At 42.7% G+C, this 15048-nt stretch overlaps 1 protein-coding gene and 1 non-coding gene across 10 annotated transcripts in view; one reads left to right on the forward strand and one right to left on the reverse strand.

Moving 5' to 3' along the window:
* DENND5B (DENN domain containing 5B) overlaps nt 1-15048 on the reverse strand; it is a 201460-nt gene that overhangs the window by 8213 nt on the left and 178199 nt on the right. For all 9 annotated transcript variants that reach the window (XM_073020604.1, XM_007968100.3, XM_037990158.2 and 6 more), the window contains 5 exons: nt 11713-11858; nt 8531-8649; nt 7049-7236; nt 2173-2255; nt 1826-1952 (listed from right to left, as the gene is read on the reverse strand). In XM_073020604.1, coding sequence (XP_072876705.1) covers nt 1826-1952; nt 2173-2255; nt 7049-7236; nt 8531-8649; nt 11713-11858 — 663 coding nt within the window. The remainder of the gene's footprint in view (nt 1-1825; nt 1953-2172; nt 2256-7048; nt 7237-8530; nt 8650-11712; nt 11859-15048) is intronic.
* Nucleotides 5269-5376, forward strand: LOC119621314 (U6 spliceosomal RNA). The gene has a single exon (XR_005237865.1). It is a non-coding gene; the product is annotated as a U6 spliceosomal RNA (small nuclear RNA).

The following is a 15048-nucleotide window of genomic DNA, read 5'->3' on the forward strand; positions in this document are numbered from 1 at the left end:
GGAGTTCGAGACCAGCCTAGCCAGCATGGTGAAACCCCGTCTCTACTAAAAATACAACAATTAGCTGGGCGTGGTGGCAGGCACCTGTAATCCCAGCTACTTGGGCTGAGGCAGGAGAATTGCTTGAACCCAGGAGGCAGAGGTTGCGGTGAGCCAAGATCACACCATTGCACTCCAGCCTGGGCAACAGAGTGAGACTCTAAAACAAACAAAAAAATTAAATAGATTTAAAATTTAAACGACTATGTGTGGCTAATGGTTACTATACTGGACAACACAGAGCTAGAGGAATCCTTTTACAAAAACTGGTCAGGTGCAGTGGCTCACACCTGTAATCCCAGCACCTTGGGAGGCCGACCTGAGTGGATCACTTGAGAACAGAATTTGGGACCAGCGTGGCCAACATGGCAAAACCCCGTCTCTACTAAAAATACAAAAATTAGGGGTGTGGTAGCAGGCAACTGTAATCCCAGCTACTCAGTGACTAAGGCAGGAGAATCGCTTGAACCCAGGAGGCAGAGGTTGCAGTGAGCTGAGATGGGGCCACTGCACTCCAGCCTGGGCAGCAGAGTGAAACTCCATCTCAAACAAACAAAAAAGTTCTATCATGTCACTCCTTAGCTCAAAGCCTTCCAACAGCTTCCCATTTCATTCAGGATAAAGGCTGAGGTCATTCCAATCACCTAGAAGGCCCTACACAACCTGGCACTGGCACTAAACACCACCTCCCCGAGTCTCCTACTCTCTCTCTCTCGCTGTGCTCCAGTCACACTGGTCTTGGAGTTCCATGGAAACACTTCCGCCTTGGGGCTTAGCACTCGTAGTGCTGTCAACCTGGAGTCCCTCTTCCCAGATATCTACATGGCTTCCTTCCTCACCTGCATGAAGTCTATGCTCCAATGTACCTTGACATTCAGCACAGCCTAAAACCACCCGTTAAAAAGACCACCCATTTAAATCCCCACTTTATTTCCTTTTATACTGCTCTATTTCTTTCCAGATCAATGGTCACATTTCTGACATACCATATGAATTACATTATTTGTTGTTTTGGTGTATTGTTTGTTTCCCACACTAACCTAAGTTTGTCAACCACAGGGATTTCTGTTTTGTTTATTAATGTATATCTTGAGCAACTTGAATAATATTTGGAATATTGTACATATTATAATTTGTTGAGTGAATGAAAAACAAGGACAGTACTTGATATTTATTATTATTATATATACTTTTTGAGACAGGGTCTCACTCTGTTGCCCAGGCTGGAGTGCAGTGGCTTGATCATGGCTGACTTCACCTCCTGGGCTCCTGGGCTCAAGTGATGCTGCTGCCCCAGCTTCTCAGGTAGCTGGAACCACAGGTGTTTGCTAGCACACTCAGCTAATTTAATATTTATTTAAAAAAATATATATACCTTTGCCGGGCACGGTGGCTCATTCCTGTAATCCCAGCACTTTGGGAGGCTGAGGCGGGAGGATCACGAGGTCAGGAGTTCAAGACCAGCCTGGCCAATATGGTAAAACCCCTTCTCTAGTAAAAATACGAAAATTAGTTGGGCATGGTGGTGCACACCTGTAGTCCCAGCTGCTTGGGAGGCTGAGGCAGGAGAATCATTTGAACCCAGGAGAAGGAGGGTTGCAGTGAGCAAAGATTGTGCCACTGCACTCCAGCTTGGGCAACAGAGTAAGACTCCGTCTCAAAAAAAGAAAAAAAAAATATATATATATACCCTTATCACTAACCCTTATTCACTCAGATTCCTGGGTCTGTGAGTTCCTAAGAAACACTTCAGTGACCTTAAAGTACATACATCTGCTTTATTTACCTATGAAGTCCCAGATGAAGACATTCTTGTGAAAGATGCGGGCAGATTTGAACCCATGGTGGAAAACCTGCTCAAGGGCTGCAACCAGGCCATTTTCTCCACACAGCAACACGGTGAGGCTTCCTCTCTGTGGGGCATAACACACAGTGTCAAAGAAAAATCTCCTGCAACTATGTCTAAGAAAAACACTAGAGAAGCAAGTGCTGAATGTAGCTATATGAAGCATATTTTTACAGCTACCAGAAAGCTTACAAATGAAAATTCAAGCACCCCATATTGCCTCGTGTATCACATATAAAAGCATCTTTAAAAGTCCCACTATACTAAGTTTTATAGCCCATAAATACCTCTTTTTCAGGTTTATGAAAATGTTTCACAATATTATTCACAGCTTCTCCAATTCCTTCTTGGATCTGCCCAGCATTGGGTTCTGTAAAATAATAAACAGTGGCTGCATTCTCATGGGAGATAAATAAACCAAAGTACTATGGGACATCGACTGTGTCCACCTAGGCAGGAAGTACGTCACCAGAGCAGGCTGGCTTTGCCAGGGGCTCTATAGAACTTGCCTCTGGCCAGTTTGGCCAAGTGGGAGGCATCCTGGCAAAATGGAAAATAATCCAAGAGATCCCTAGATTCAAATCCCAGCATTACCATCTGCAATCTATAACTCTAGCCTAGTGTCTAACTTCCTCTGAGTTTTCAGTTTCCTCAGCTGAAAATAGGGAAAATACACACCTCATTGGGAAAACTGGTAAGTTATAGGAGTAAACAACTTAGCATGGTGCCTGTCACAAAATGCAAGCAAGCCCCCAAATATGAGAAGCAAGGCTGGGACGTCCCAGCATCACTCCTCAAATGTTCCCTTATGCTACGTACCTATGAGCCTGTTAGTGAGCATAGACTAAGGCTTGAGGCGCTCTGGATAGCTAACCTGGAGTTTGAAGATTTGCTATTGTGTTTAAAATAAGGGGAAAATGCCAGGTACCCTGTGGCATCCAGGCCTGAAGCCCAGAACTCCCTCCCTTCCTGGCTAGTCAATCTGTCTCAGCACCGCTTCCTTCTGCCAGCCAGCACTTATCTTCTAGGCTACTTTCCTGAGGGATAGGTTGGTGGGCTGCTTGAATGGGACCTAAATCACTTTTGTCCACCAAATCTTAGGAATGGTTTGTTTTTTAAAAAAGGTGGTAAACATTTCAGAAGTAGGTAACAAGAGAAAAGGTATATAGTTTGGATTTTCTTGTAGTTCTAATTTACTTATCACACTATAAAGGAAAACCCATACATCCTCATGTTTAAGATTCTCTGAATTCATACTGCTCAAGGATTTCTTGCATAAACATTTCTTTCAGTGAAATTCAAGGTTTTTTCTACACTAATGCATAAAAATTGTTAAAATGAAAACCTCCTATAATTGAAGTACTGATACCACGACCTCTTGTTCCTAGTAGTTTCTCTACCCAGTAGCTTTTTGGTTTTTTACCTTTATCTTTCTCTATTTCTTCTTTTAGACATCAAGTCTATTTTGAAACCTGTCACCCATTCCAAAAGAGCCTTGATCAAGATTATTTTAAAACTGATTTTAAAAATTTTCAGTTCTCTGAATACCATCTTACATATAACATACTGTGAGAAAATACCGTTATCCATTTCTGAGTCTTGGGTCATTCAGACTTTTCTGCTTATAGAGTGAGAAAAGAAAGTATGATAAAAAAAAATGGGGGATAAAAGCCTTTCAAATAATACCCCCATGAAATTGGACTGACTCAGCTGTCATAATAATTTGGATGGATTGAGCTGAAACCTACTTTCAAATTTTAAATCAGCATAATTAAAATTCACCATATACTAAAAGTCACCAATTTTGATGAGCTTTGACAAATGGACAGTCATGTAACCACCACCACAATCATGATATGGAACATTTCCATCATTCCTGAAAGTTACCCTGTGCTCTTTTCAGTTACCTTCCTTAGCTCCTAACTCCTGGCAACCACTGATCTGCTTTCTATTATTATATTGCTTTTATACAGATCTGATATATAAACAGATACATATCACTATCTGTTTATCCTTTCACCAGTTGATGGATATTGGGGTTGTTTCCATCTTTGGTTATTATGAATAAAGCTCTAAGAACATCTGCATACAAGTCTGTGCAGATATATGTATTCATTTCTCTTGTGTACATATCTAGGAGTGAGATTGCTGGGCCAAGGGTATGGTAAGTGTACATGTATCTTTATAAATGCCAAGATGTTTTTTATTTTGTATTCCCACTAGCAATGCATGAGCTTTCTGTTACTCCACATCCTTACCAATATTTGTTGCTGTAAGTGCTTTAAATTGGTTGGGCGCAGTGGCTCACACCTGCAATCACAGCACTCTGGCAGGCTGAGGCGGGAGGATCATCTGAGGTCAGGAGTTCAAGACCAGCCTGGCCAATACGGTGAAACTCCATCCCTACCCAAAATACAAAATTAGCCTCGTGTGGCAGTGCATGCCCGTAATCCCAGCTACTTGGGAAGCTGAGGCAGGAGAATCGCTTGAACCTGGGAAGCGGAGGTTGCAGTGAGATGAGACTGCACCACTGCACTCCAGCCCCGCCAACAAGAGCGAAACTCAGTCAAAAAACAAACAAACAAAAACAAAAACAAAAAAAACTGCACACATGGTTAATACACAATCATGTGTTAGCAAATGGATAGAGACTAATAGAACCTAGGGAAACTACTTTGTTAATAAACTAAGGACCTATTAGGTACCTTTGTTATTCTACTTGTGGTTATAATCTATAGCTAAAAAGCCCCTTCACTGATAAACTTCTGTAACTTTTCCCTAAATACTGCCTCTATATTCATGTTCTGTGGCTGCCTTCTGTGGCTGCTGTAATAGACTCAAAAATTTGCTGGCTTAAGTGACAGAAATACATTTTATTGCAGTTCTTGGGGCCAGAAGTCAAAATTTAGTTATCACTGGGCAAAAGAAAAAAAAAAACAAGGTGTCAGCAGGGCTGCATTCCCTTGAAATTCTAGGGGAAAATCCCTTCCTTGCCTCTTTTAGCTTCTGGTGGCTGTTGGCATTCCTTTTTTTTTTTTTTTTTTTTTTTGAGACGGAGTCTTGCTCTGTTGCCTAGGCTGTAGCGCATGTAGTGCAGTGGCCAGATCTCAGCTCACTGCAACCTCCACCTCCCAGATTTAAGCAATTCTCCTGTCTCAGCCTCTCGAGTAGCTAGGATTACAGGTGCACGCTACTATGCCCGGCTAATTTTTGTATTTTCAGTAGAGACGAGTCAGGCTGGCCTCAAACTCCTGACCTCAGGTGATCCAACTCAGCCTCCCAAAGTGCTGGCTGAGATTACAGGCATGAGCCATAGCGCCCGGCGGGCATTCCTTTTTTTTTTTTTTTTTTTTTTTTTAAAGACACAGTCGTGCTTGCTTCACATATACTTGCAGCACATATACTAAAAAATTGGAACAATACAGAGAAGATTATTAGCATGGCCCCTGCACAAGGATGACAAGCAAATTTGTGAAGCATTCCATATTTTCCTCAATACTTGAATATGGAACATATGCACAGAAGAAGGAAATAACATTGCACTTTATAAACACTGTATTGTAAGTGGAAAATGCAATGTCTTAAATAAAACTATTTAAAATTGGCACCAAAAAAAAACCCAAAAAAAGACAGAGTGTCACTCTGTCACTCAAGCTGGAATGCAGTGGCATGAGCTCGGCTCACTGCAACCTCTACCTCCTGGGTTAAAGCAATCCTCATGCCTCAGTCTCCTGAGTAGCTGGGATTACAGGCATGCACCACATGCCTGGTTAATTTTTTTTTTTTTTTTTTTTTTTAGTAGAGACGGGGTTTTGCTATGTTGGCCTCAAACTCCTGACCTCAAGTGATCTGCCCACTTTGGCCTCCCAAAGTGTTGGGAAAGAATACATATGATTGCATTTAGGGTCCATGTAGGTGATCCAGGACAATCTCCTTATTTCAAGATCCCTATCACATCTGCAAAAATCCTTTTTCCAAATAAGGCAACATTTACAGATTCTAGAGGTTAGAATTTTACATTTTTGGGAGACATTATTTAGTCTATTAAAGCCTACATTAGTAATTTAGTCTATTAAAGCCTACATTAGTATAAATTAGGAAGTTTACGATATACTAAAAATGGCATGTGAACATAGTATAATATTCATCAAATTAACTCCTTTATAGTATTTTGTTTCATCCCTACTATAGGAAGAAAATTGGAACAGAAGGGGTAGAAGGAAATTTTAATCTCTTAGAATAAGAGACACTGGGGCAGGCGCAGTGGCTCACGCCTCTAATCCCAGAACTTTCAGAGGCCAAGGCGGGCGGATCTCAAGGTCAAGAGATTGAGATCAGCCTGGCCACCATGGGGAAACCCCGTCTCTATCAAAAATATAAAAAATTAGCCAGGTGTGGTGGCGGGCACCTGTGATCCCAGCTACTTGGGAGGCTGAGGCAGGAGAATTGTTTGAACCTGGGAGGCAGGGGTTGCAGAGAGCTGAGATCGCACCATTGCACTGCAGCCTGGGTGACAGAGCAAGACTCCTTAAAAAAAAAAAAAAAAAAAAAAAAAGGCTAGATATGGCTATCTGGGAGTACTGTAACATACAACTATTATTATTTCTCCTTTAAGTTTCAGGCAAGGCCAGATGTGGTGGCACATGCCTGCAATGCCAGCACTTTGGGAGGCTGAGGCAGGCAGATTGCTTGAGTTCAGTAGTTCAAGACCAGCCTGGGCAACATGGCGAAAGGCAGTCCATAAAAAAAATACAAAAATTAGCCGGGTGTGATGATGTGTGCCTATAGTCCCAGCTACTTGGAAAGCTGAGGTGGGAGGATCATTTGAACCCAGGGGGCAGAGGCAGAGGCTGCAGTGAGCTGAGACTGTGCCACTGCATTCTAGCCTGGGTGACAGAGTGAAACCTTGTCTCAAAAAATAAAAGTTTCAGGTAAAATATTTACTTATATTTCCACAGCTTAATAAAAACAGAGCATGCAGGTTTTCTAAAAAGATAGATTTTAACTCTAAACTCTTCCAGCTTTTGAATGTTTATGAATTTTCCTCAACTTTCTTCTTTTTTAAATCTCCTCACTACATTCATTAACATAACTGTTTTCTATCAAATGGTCACATGAAGCCTACATCATATGAGCACATAGGAAAAATTTAAATATACTTACTGTTGTTTTTTCCTGTCAGTGAAGTGATGCTCAATCTCCTAGCCGTGGTGGGTGACTTCTGCTGGGGTGGAGTCCGACACTGCTTTACTAGATCATCATCTGATGCTGATGTCATCAATTCTCCAATAAGAATTCTCTCCAGGCTCCCATCATCAATGCCTTTCCCCAGCCACCGTCCACATGGGAATCTGGTAGAACAGAAAACAAATTTTTTATTTTTATTTTTTTTTTGAGACAGGGTTCTTGTTCAGCTCCCTGAGTAGCTGGGACTACAGGTGTGCACCAACACACCTGGCTAATTTTTGTGTTTTTCATAGAGAGAAGGTCTCATTACATTGCCTAGGCTGGTCTTGAACTCCTGGCCTCAAGTGATCCTCCCATCTCAGTTTCCCAAAGTGTGGGGAGGAGGATTACACAGGTGTGAGCCATTGCACCCGGTCAGAGTATTTTCAAACTAGAAAGTAATTTGGGAGTTAAGGCACAGAAGAAAAGAGGACAATGCTTCCACAGAGTAGTATTGGCTGTGACTAGTGGAATCCAAGAGATCTTTTCCTCCTACTGAAATTATTTTAGGCTCTTTTTGATTTTCTTTTTTTCTGAGAGTTATATTAATCTTTCCAACATTTGTGGACTAAGCAATAGCAGCAAACATCTGTTGTTTTAAAGTTTTTTGGGGCTGGGCATGGTGGCTCATGCCTGTAATCCCAGCACTTTGGGAGGCCAAGGTGGGTGGATCACTTGAGGTTAGGAGTTTGAGAGCAGCCTGGCCAATACAGCGAAACTCCCATCACTACTAAAAATACAGAAATTAGCCAGGTATGGTGGCGGGTACCTGTAATCCCAGCTACTTGGGAGGCTGAAGCACAAGAATTGCTTGAACCTGGGAGGCAGAGGTTGCAGTGAGCCGAGATAGTGCCACTGCACTCTAGCCTGGGCAACAAGAGTGAAACTCTGTCTCAAAAAAAAAAGAAAAAAAAAGAAAAGAAAAAGAAAAAAAAGTTTTTTGGGGGGCAATTTTGTATGACATAAACAAAAAAAAATTGTCCCCCTCCCCTGGAGAAAAAAAAACCCTAAAATTCAGAAGGCAGTAGAAGAACTCAAACAATCTTTTTTTTTTTTTTTTTTGAGATGGAGTTTCACCTTGTTGCCCAGGCTGGAGTGCAATGGAGCAATCTCGGTTCACTGCAAATCTCCGCCTCCTGGGTTTGAGCGATTCTCCTGCCTCAACCTCCCAAGTAGCTGGGATTACAGGCATACGCCACCATGCCCCGCTAATTTTTTTTATTTAGTAGAGATGAGGTTTCACCATGTTCGTCAGGCTGGTCTCAAACTCCTGACCTCAGGTGATGCACCCGTCTTGGCCTCTCAAAGTGCTGGGATTACAGGTGTGAGCCACTGTGCCCAGCCTACAATTCTTAAACCTTTTCTTATCTGAAGAGTCTTAAAACAAAGAATTCTGAGTTCCCAAGGCCATTTACTTACCTGTATGTATGTCCTGTGATTTCATTTCTGACCATGACACAATCCACTAGCCATTTGGCTAACAGTCCTGAGTTATCGTGACCAATCTGAACAGTGGTCAGCTTCCCCAAGTTCTGGCACTGTAGGGACAGGACTTTAGGTTATTTAGTACTCAATCCCATCCTGTTACATCTCAGCTTTACAGGTACTTTGGTTCCGTCTAATTTAACAACTGCATAGACAAACCCTGAATAATATATTCAGCTATGCACTAGAGAAATATATTCACATGTATTCCTTGCTCTCAGAGAGCTCCCACATAATGAGATAGGAGACATATGGACATTAACTACCAAACGAGGGGGACTGCACACAGTGCTAGATTAGAGATATAAAAAGTGCTAGAAGAACGCTGGGGAAGGAACAGTTACTTCTACTTGGGGAACCCACAAACAACATTGACACAGTGACTTGTGCCTTGAAGGATGAGAAGAATTTCAAAAAACAGGAAAAAGATGCTATTTAGATTTAGTTACAGAGAGGCCAAGAAAACAATTATAGATTTTAAAAATCACTGACACTGATATTCTTCTTTTTTTTTTTTTTGAGACAGAGTCTCGCTCTATTGCCCAGGCTGGAGTGCAGTGGCCAGATCTCAGCTCACTGCAAGCTCCGACTCCCGGGTTTACGCCATTCTCCTGCCTCAGCCTCCCGAGTAGCTGGGACTACAGGTGCCCGCCACCTCGCCCGGCTAGTTTTTTTTTGTATTTTTTAGTAGAGACGGGTTTCACCGTGTTAGCCAGGACGGTCTCAATCTCCTGACCTTGTGATCCGCCTGTCTCGGACTCCCAAAGTGCTGGGATTACAGGCTTGAGCCACCGTGCCCAGCCAATATTCTTTCTTTAAAAAATTTTTTTTTTTTTTTGTGGGTACACAGTAGGTATATATATTTATAGGGTACATGAGATGTTGACATTTTTCTGTTCCAATAAGATACTCAGGCAGAACTGACCTCAGACCTCATATACTAGAAGTCTTCGAAGCTATTTTTTAAAAGGCACAGCTATCAGTAAGTTATCTTCACTGGCCCTTTGTGGACAAGTACAAAATAAAGCAATGATAATAGGAATAGTAAAAATGAATACTAATTAAATTCTGACTTCTAAAATCTGATAATGAAAAGATCACTGACCCCAACTACGTGCTGGATGAGAACATCAGAATTATAAGTTCTTTTTTTGGTTAATTTTAATTTTTAATTTTTATGGGTACCTAGTAGATGTGTGTATTTATGGATTAATTGAGATATTTTGATATAGGCATGCAATGCCTAATAACTGTATCAGGATAAATGGGGTATCTGTCACCTCAAACATTTATCATTTGTGTGACAATCCAATTATACTCTTTTAGTTATTTTAAAATGTACAGTTAAATTATTTTTGACTATAGTCACCCTGTTGTGCTAGTGAATACTAGGTCTTATTCACTCTATTTTTTTGTATCCATTAGAGCTACGAGGTTTTTTTTTTTTTTTTTTTTGAGATGGAGTTTCACTCTCATTGCCCAGGCTGGAGTGCAATGGTGCAATCTCAGCTAACCGCAACCTTTGCCTCCCGGGTTCAAGCGATTCTCCTGCCTCAGCCTCCTCAGTAGCTGGGATTGCAGGCATATGCCACCATGCCCGGCTAATTTTTGTGTTTTTAGTAGAGATGGGGTTTCTCCATGTTGGTCAGGCTGGCCTCGAACACCCGACCTCAGGTGATCTGCCCTCCTTGGCCTCCCAAAGTGCTGGGATTACAGGCGTGAGTCACTGTGCCCGGCCAGAGCTACGAGTTCTTAAAGCACTTTATTCTTTGTAGCTCAGTGAGAAGGTATCACCACACTCTAGGGATGATGGCATCTTGAATTAGTTGTACTGCAGAGATGGAAAGAAGTAGGTAGACATGAGAGAGACAGCTTAGAAATGGCAATGATGGGGTTTTTAACGTAGTTCCATTATTGGTAGATGAAGAAAAGCCAAGGGTTTTAATATTTTATATACAGGTGGCTTTGAGTCTACTGCATGGATAAGGCCAAACTGGGCTCCTGGGGCAGGGGGGTGGTATCATGACTCTAAGTGGAAACTGCTATTTCGAGACCCCAAGGAACATGAGAATGGGACATTCAGTTAGTACCATTTCCTTCCTCAAACACAACAGTTATTTGTCCTCTTCCTCCACCAAGATCAACCTGTGTACAGGCTTAACCACATGGAACTATCTCACCAAGTAAGACCTGAAAATTGACTACAATATTAAAAGGTTGTTTATTTTGCTTTTTGAGACAGAGTCTCACTCTGTCATCCAGGCTGGAGTGCAGTGACACAATCTTGGCTCACTACAACCTCTGTCTCCTGGGCTCAAGTGACCTCAGCCTTGCAAGTACCTGGACTACAGGTGCATGCCACCATGCCCAGCTAATTTTTGTGTTTTCTGTAGAGATGGGGTCTCACTATGTTGCCCAGGCTGGTTGTCTCAAACTCCTGGGCTCAAGCAATCTGCTTGCCTTGGTCTCCCAAAGTGTTGAGATTACAGGCAGACTCACTGTGCCTGGCCAAAAGGCATTTTTATAGAATCACTCTATAAATGTCACCATGTGGTCTAAAATCTGTAAGCAGACGCTTGAACCCAAGAGGTAGGGGTTGCAATGAGTGGAGATCACACCACTGCACTCCAGCCTGGGCGAAAGAGCAAGACTCTGTCTCAAAAAAATAAAAATAAATAAAAAATAAAAAATAATAAAATAAAATCCATAAGCGTGAATATCAGCTCTCCTGTCCTTTTGCCAAAGGATGACCAGGTTTGGGCAGAAAGCATTTTACAGTAGGGAAGAGAACCACTGTGGGGAAAACATTTATTTGAATATTTCCTGCTTGCTAGGATCTGTGCTAGGCCCTGAAAACAATGGGAGAAGACCTGGAAAGCCTCAAAGCATACCACTACAAGCGAAAAATAGAGCTTAACAATGAAAATGTAAAACAAAAACAAATTAGTATAAGCTGCTTAAGATAACTTTTGACATATAATCACAAAAATGATCCTGCATGCTTTGAATGTTCCTCTGTTTTGTTTGATTCAAGGAAAAATGAAAAAGCCAGACAGAATCCATCTGTAAAACTACACGTGATACATTCTGCTAGGAAAGGTGTTAGCTGAACCTACCTCAAAGGTCATTTCGAGGAGGTTTTTGGGAATCTGCATTACTCCTGTGTCTCCTAGCTCTCCTGATACACAGATCCAAGGGTTTGATGTGATTATTGCATTGCTCAGCTTTTTGATTGGGATGATCACTGACCTATATGGAATCACTGAAAGAAAAATGCAGAAATTAATAAAAAAGTGGGAATAAAATTCTCCTTATAACAATATATTAAGAACTCTATTGGTTTTCATTGATAATTTGCTTTTTATGATCTATCAAGATGTACTTACATGAAAAGTTGATATCAAAACCTTTCAGTCTAGAAAGATGAGATCTAGTTTGCAAACCAGAAGTTTCAATACTTGCAGCAATGGTTTTCACAGCATGTATATCATCATGTATGTATGATGCATATATCACCATTAAATGTATGAACAATCTCAAGCATTAGTACCAGAATACCTAAAGATATGAACATTGACTGTGTATATTGTGTTTTCATTGCTTAAATTTTCTTAAAAATTAATTTTATACCAAAATTGAGTAGAAATGAACATGATTACTGACATGGTTTTATATAAAAAGAGGGGTGGATGGACAGTACTGTTTCTTGGGCAATGCTTTAAAGCGCTGCATTTCAGAACTTTCCCGTCCCAAGTTTACAGAACAATATGCAAAAACCACAAATAATAAACAATGGCACCTCCACTCTGGATATACTGTGAAGTCTATAAACCACAACTTGGAAAGCTATTAAGGTGACTCAGGTGCAAGAGGAGCCCGGGGAGGCTCTTCCACAGACACACCACTAGATGTCACTGCCCTATTACCGTCCTTAGCTCAAATGTGGAAGCACGAGAGGTCAGACGTTACGCATGTCCTCCCTTCTTTTTTTTTTTTTTTTTCAGACAGTTTCGCTCATGTTGCCCAGGCTGGAGTGCAATGGTGCGATCTGGGTTCACTGCAACCTCTGCCTCCCAGGTTCAAGTGATTCTCCTGACTCAGCCTCTTGAGTTAGCTGGGATTACAGGCGCCTGCCACCACACCCAGCTAAATTTTGTACTGTTAGTAGAGAGATGGGGTTTCATCATGTTGGCCAGGATGGTCTCCAACTCCTAACTTCAGGTGAGCCACTGCGCCCATCCCTCCCTTCTCTTTTTAAAAAATGGGAACAGGGCCGGGCATGGTGGCTCAGGACTGTAATCACAGCACTTTGGACGGTAAAGGCAGGTGAATCACTTGATGTCAGGAGTTCGAGACTAGCCTGGCCATCATGGTGAAACCCTATCTCTACTAAAAATATGAAAAAAAAATTAGCTGGGTGTCATGGTGTGCACCTGTAATCCCAGCTACTTGGGAGGCAGAGGCAGGAGAATCGCTTGAACCTGGGAGGCAGAGGTTGTGGTGAGCCGAGACTGCACTACTGCACTCCAGCCTGGGCAACAGAGTGAGACTCTGTCTCAAAAAAAAAAAAAAAAAAAAAGAAAATCGCTGGGTGTGGTGGTTCACGCCTGTAATCCCAGCACTTTGGGAGGCCGAGGTGGGTAGATCACAAGGTCAGGAGTTCGAGACCAGCCTGATCAACATGGTGAAACCCCGTCTCTACTAAAAATACAAAAATTAGCCAGGTGTGGTGGCACACACCTGTAATCCCAACTACTCAGGAGGCTGAGGCAGGAGAATCGCTTGAACCCAGGAGGCAGAGGTTGCAGTGAGCCGAGATCACGCCATTGCACTCCAGCCTAGGCAACAGGAGTGAAACTCCGTCTCAAAAAAAAAAAAAAAAAAAAAAAAAAAAAAAGGGGGACGGGAGCTCATGTCTGTTATCCTACCTAGCAACTTGGGAGGCTGAGGTGGGCAGATCACTTGTGCCCAGGAGTTCAAGATCAGCTTGGGCAACAAAGTGAGACCTTGTCTCTATTAAAAATAAAAAATAATAATTAGCCAGGCCTGGTGGTACACACTTGTAGTCCCAACTACTCAAGAGGATGAGGAGGGGGCAATCCCTTGAGCCAGGGAGGTCAAGGATGCAGTGAACTCTGATCCCACTACTGCACTCCAGTCTGGGCAACAGAGTGAGACCCTGTCTCAAAACAAAAAGAGGGGGAGATGGCTTAAGCACATAAGCATTTTTGTCCATCACAGCCATACACTTCTGGTTGTTTGTTGGTTTTCTGGAGACAGGATTTAGCTCTGTCGCCCGGTCTGAAGTGCAGCAGCCCAATCAGCGTTTAATGCAGCACTGACCTCTGGGGCTCATCCACCTCAGCCTCCCCAGTAGCTGGGACTATAGATGCATGCTACCACACCTGGCTAACTTTATTTATTTAGAGATAGAGTTTCACTCTTGTCGCCCAGGCTGGAGGGTAGTGGCATGTTCTTGGCTCACTGCAACCTCTGCCTCCTGGATTCAAGTGATTCTCCAGCCTCAGCCTCCCAAGTAGCTGGGATTACAGGTGTCTGCCACCTTGCCCGGCTAATTTTTGTATTTTTAGTAGAGAAGGGGTTTTGCATAGCCGGCCCCTAGCTAACTTTTTAATTGTTCTTTTTGTTGAGATAGGGTCTCATTATTTTGCCTAAGCTGGTCTTGAACGGGACTCAAGTGATCCTCTTGCCTTGGCCTCTCAAAGCGCTGGGACTCCAGGCATGAGCCACTGAACCTGGCCTGTTTTGAAATTTTGAAATTTTTTTTGAGACAGGGTCTTGCTCTGTCACTCAGGGTAGAGTATAGTGGCACGATCTCAGCTTACTGCAATCTCCATCTCCTAGGCTCAAGTGATCCTCCCACCTTAGCCTCCCAAGTAGCTGGGACCAGAGGTGTGCACCACTACGCCCAGCTATTTTTTTTGTAGTTTTAGTAGAGACAGGGTTTTGTCATGTTGCCCAGGCTGGTCTCAAACTCCTAAGCTCAAGAGATCTGCCCACCTTGGCCTCCCAAAGTGTTAAGATTACAGGCATGAGCCACCTGCCATGTATGTATGTATGTATGTGTGCATGTATTTATTTTTGAGACAGAGTTTCACTCTGTCTCCCAGGCTGGAGTGCAGTGGTGCAATCTCGGCTCACTGCAACCTCTGCCACCCGGGTTCAAGCAATTCTCCTGCCTCAGTCTCCAAAGAAGATGGGAATACAGGGACCTGCCACCATGCCTGACTAATTTTTGTACTTTTAGTAGAGGCGGGGTTTTATAATCTTGGCCAGGCTGGTCTTGAACTCCTGACCACGTGATCTACCGACCAATGCCTCCCAAAGTGCTGGGATTACAGGTGTGAGCCACCGCACCCGGTCACTATTTATTTATTTTTTGAGAAGGAGTCTTGCTGTCATGCCCAGGCTTGAGTGCAGTGGGGCGATTT

Source organism: Chlorocebus sabaeus, chromosome 11 (assembly GCF_047675955.1).
Source record: "Chlorocebus sabaeus isolate Y175 chromosome 11, mChlSab1.0.hap1, whole genome shotgun sequence".
Classification (NCBI taxonomy): Eukaryota; Metazoa; Chordata; class Mammalia; order Primates; family Cercopithecidae; genus Chlorocebus; species Chlorocebus sabaeus.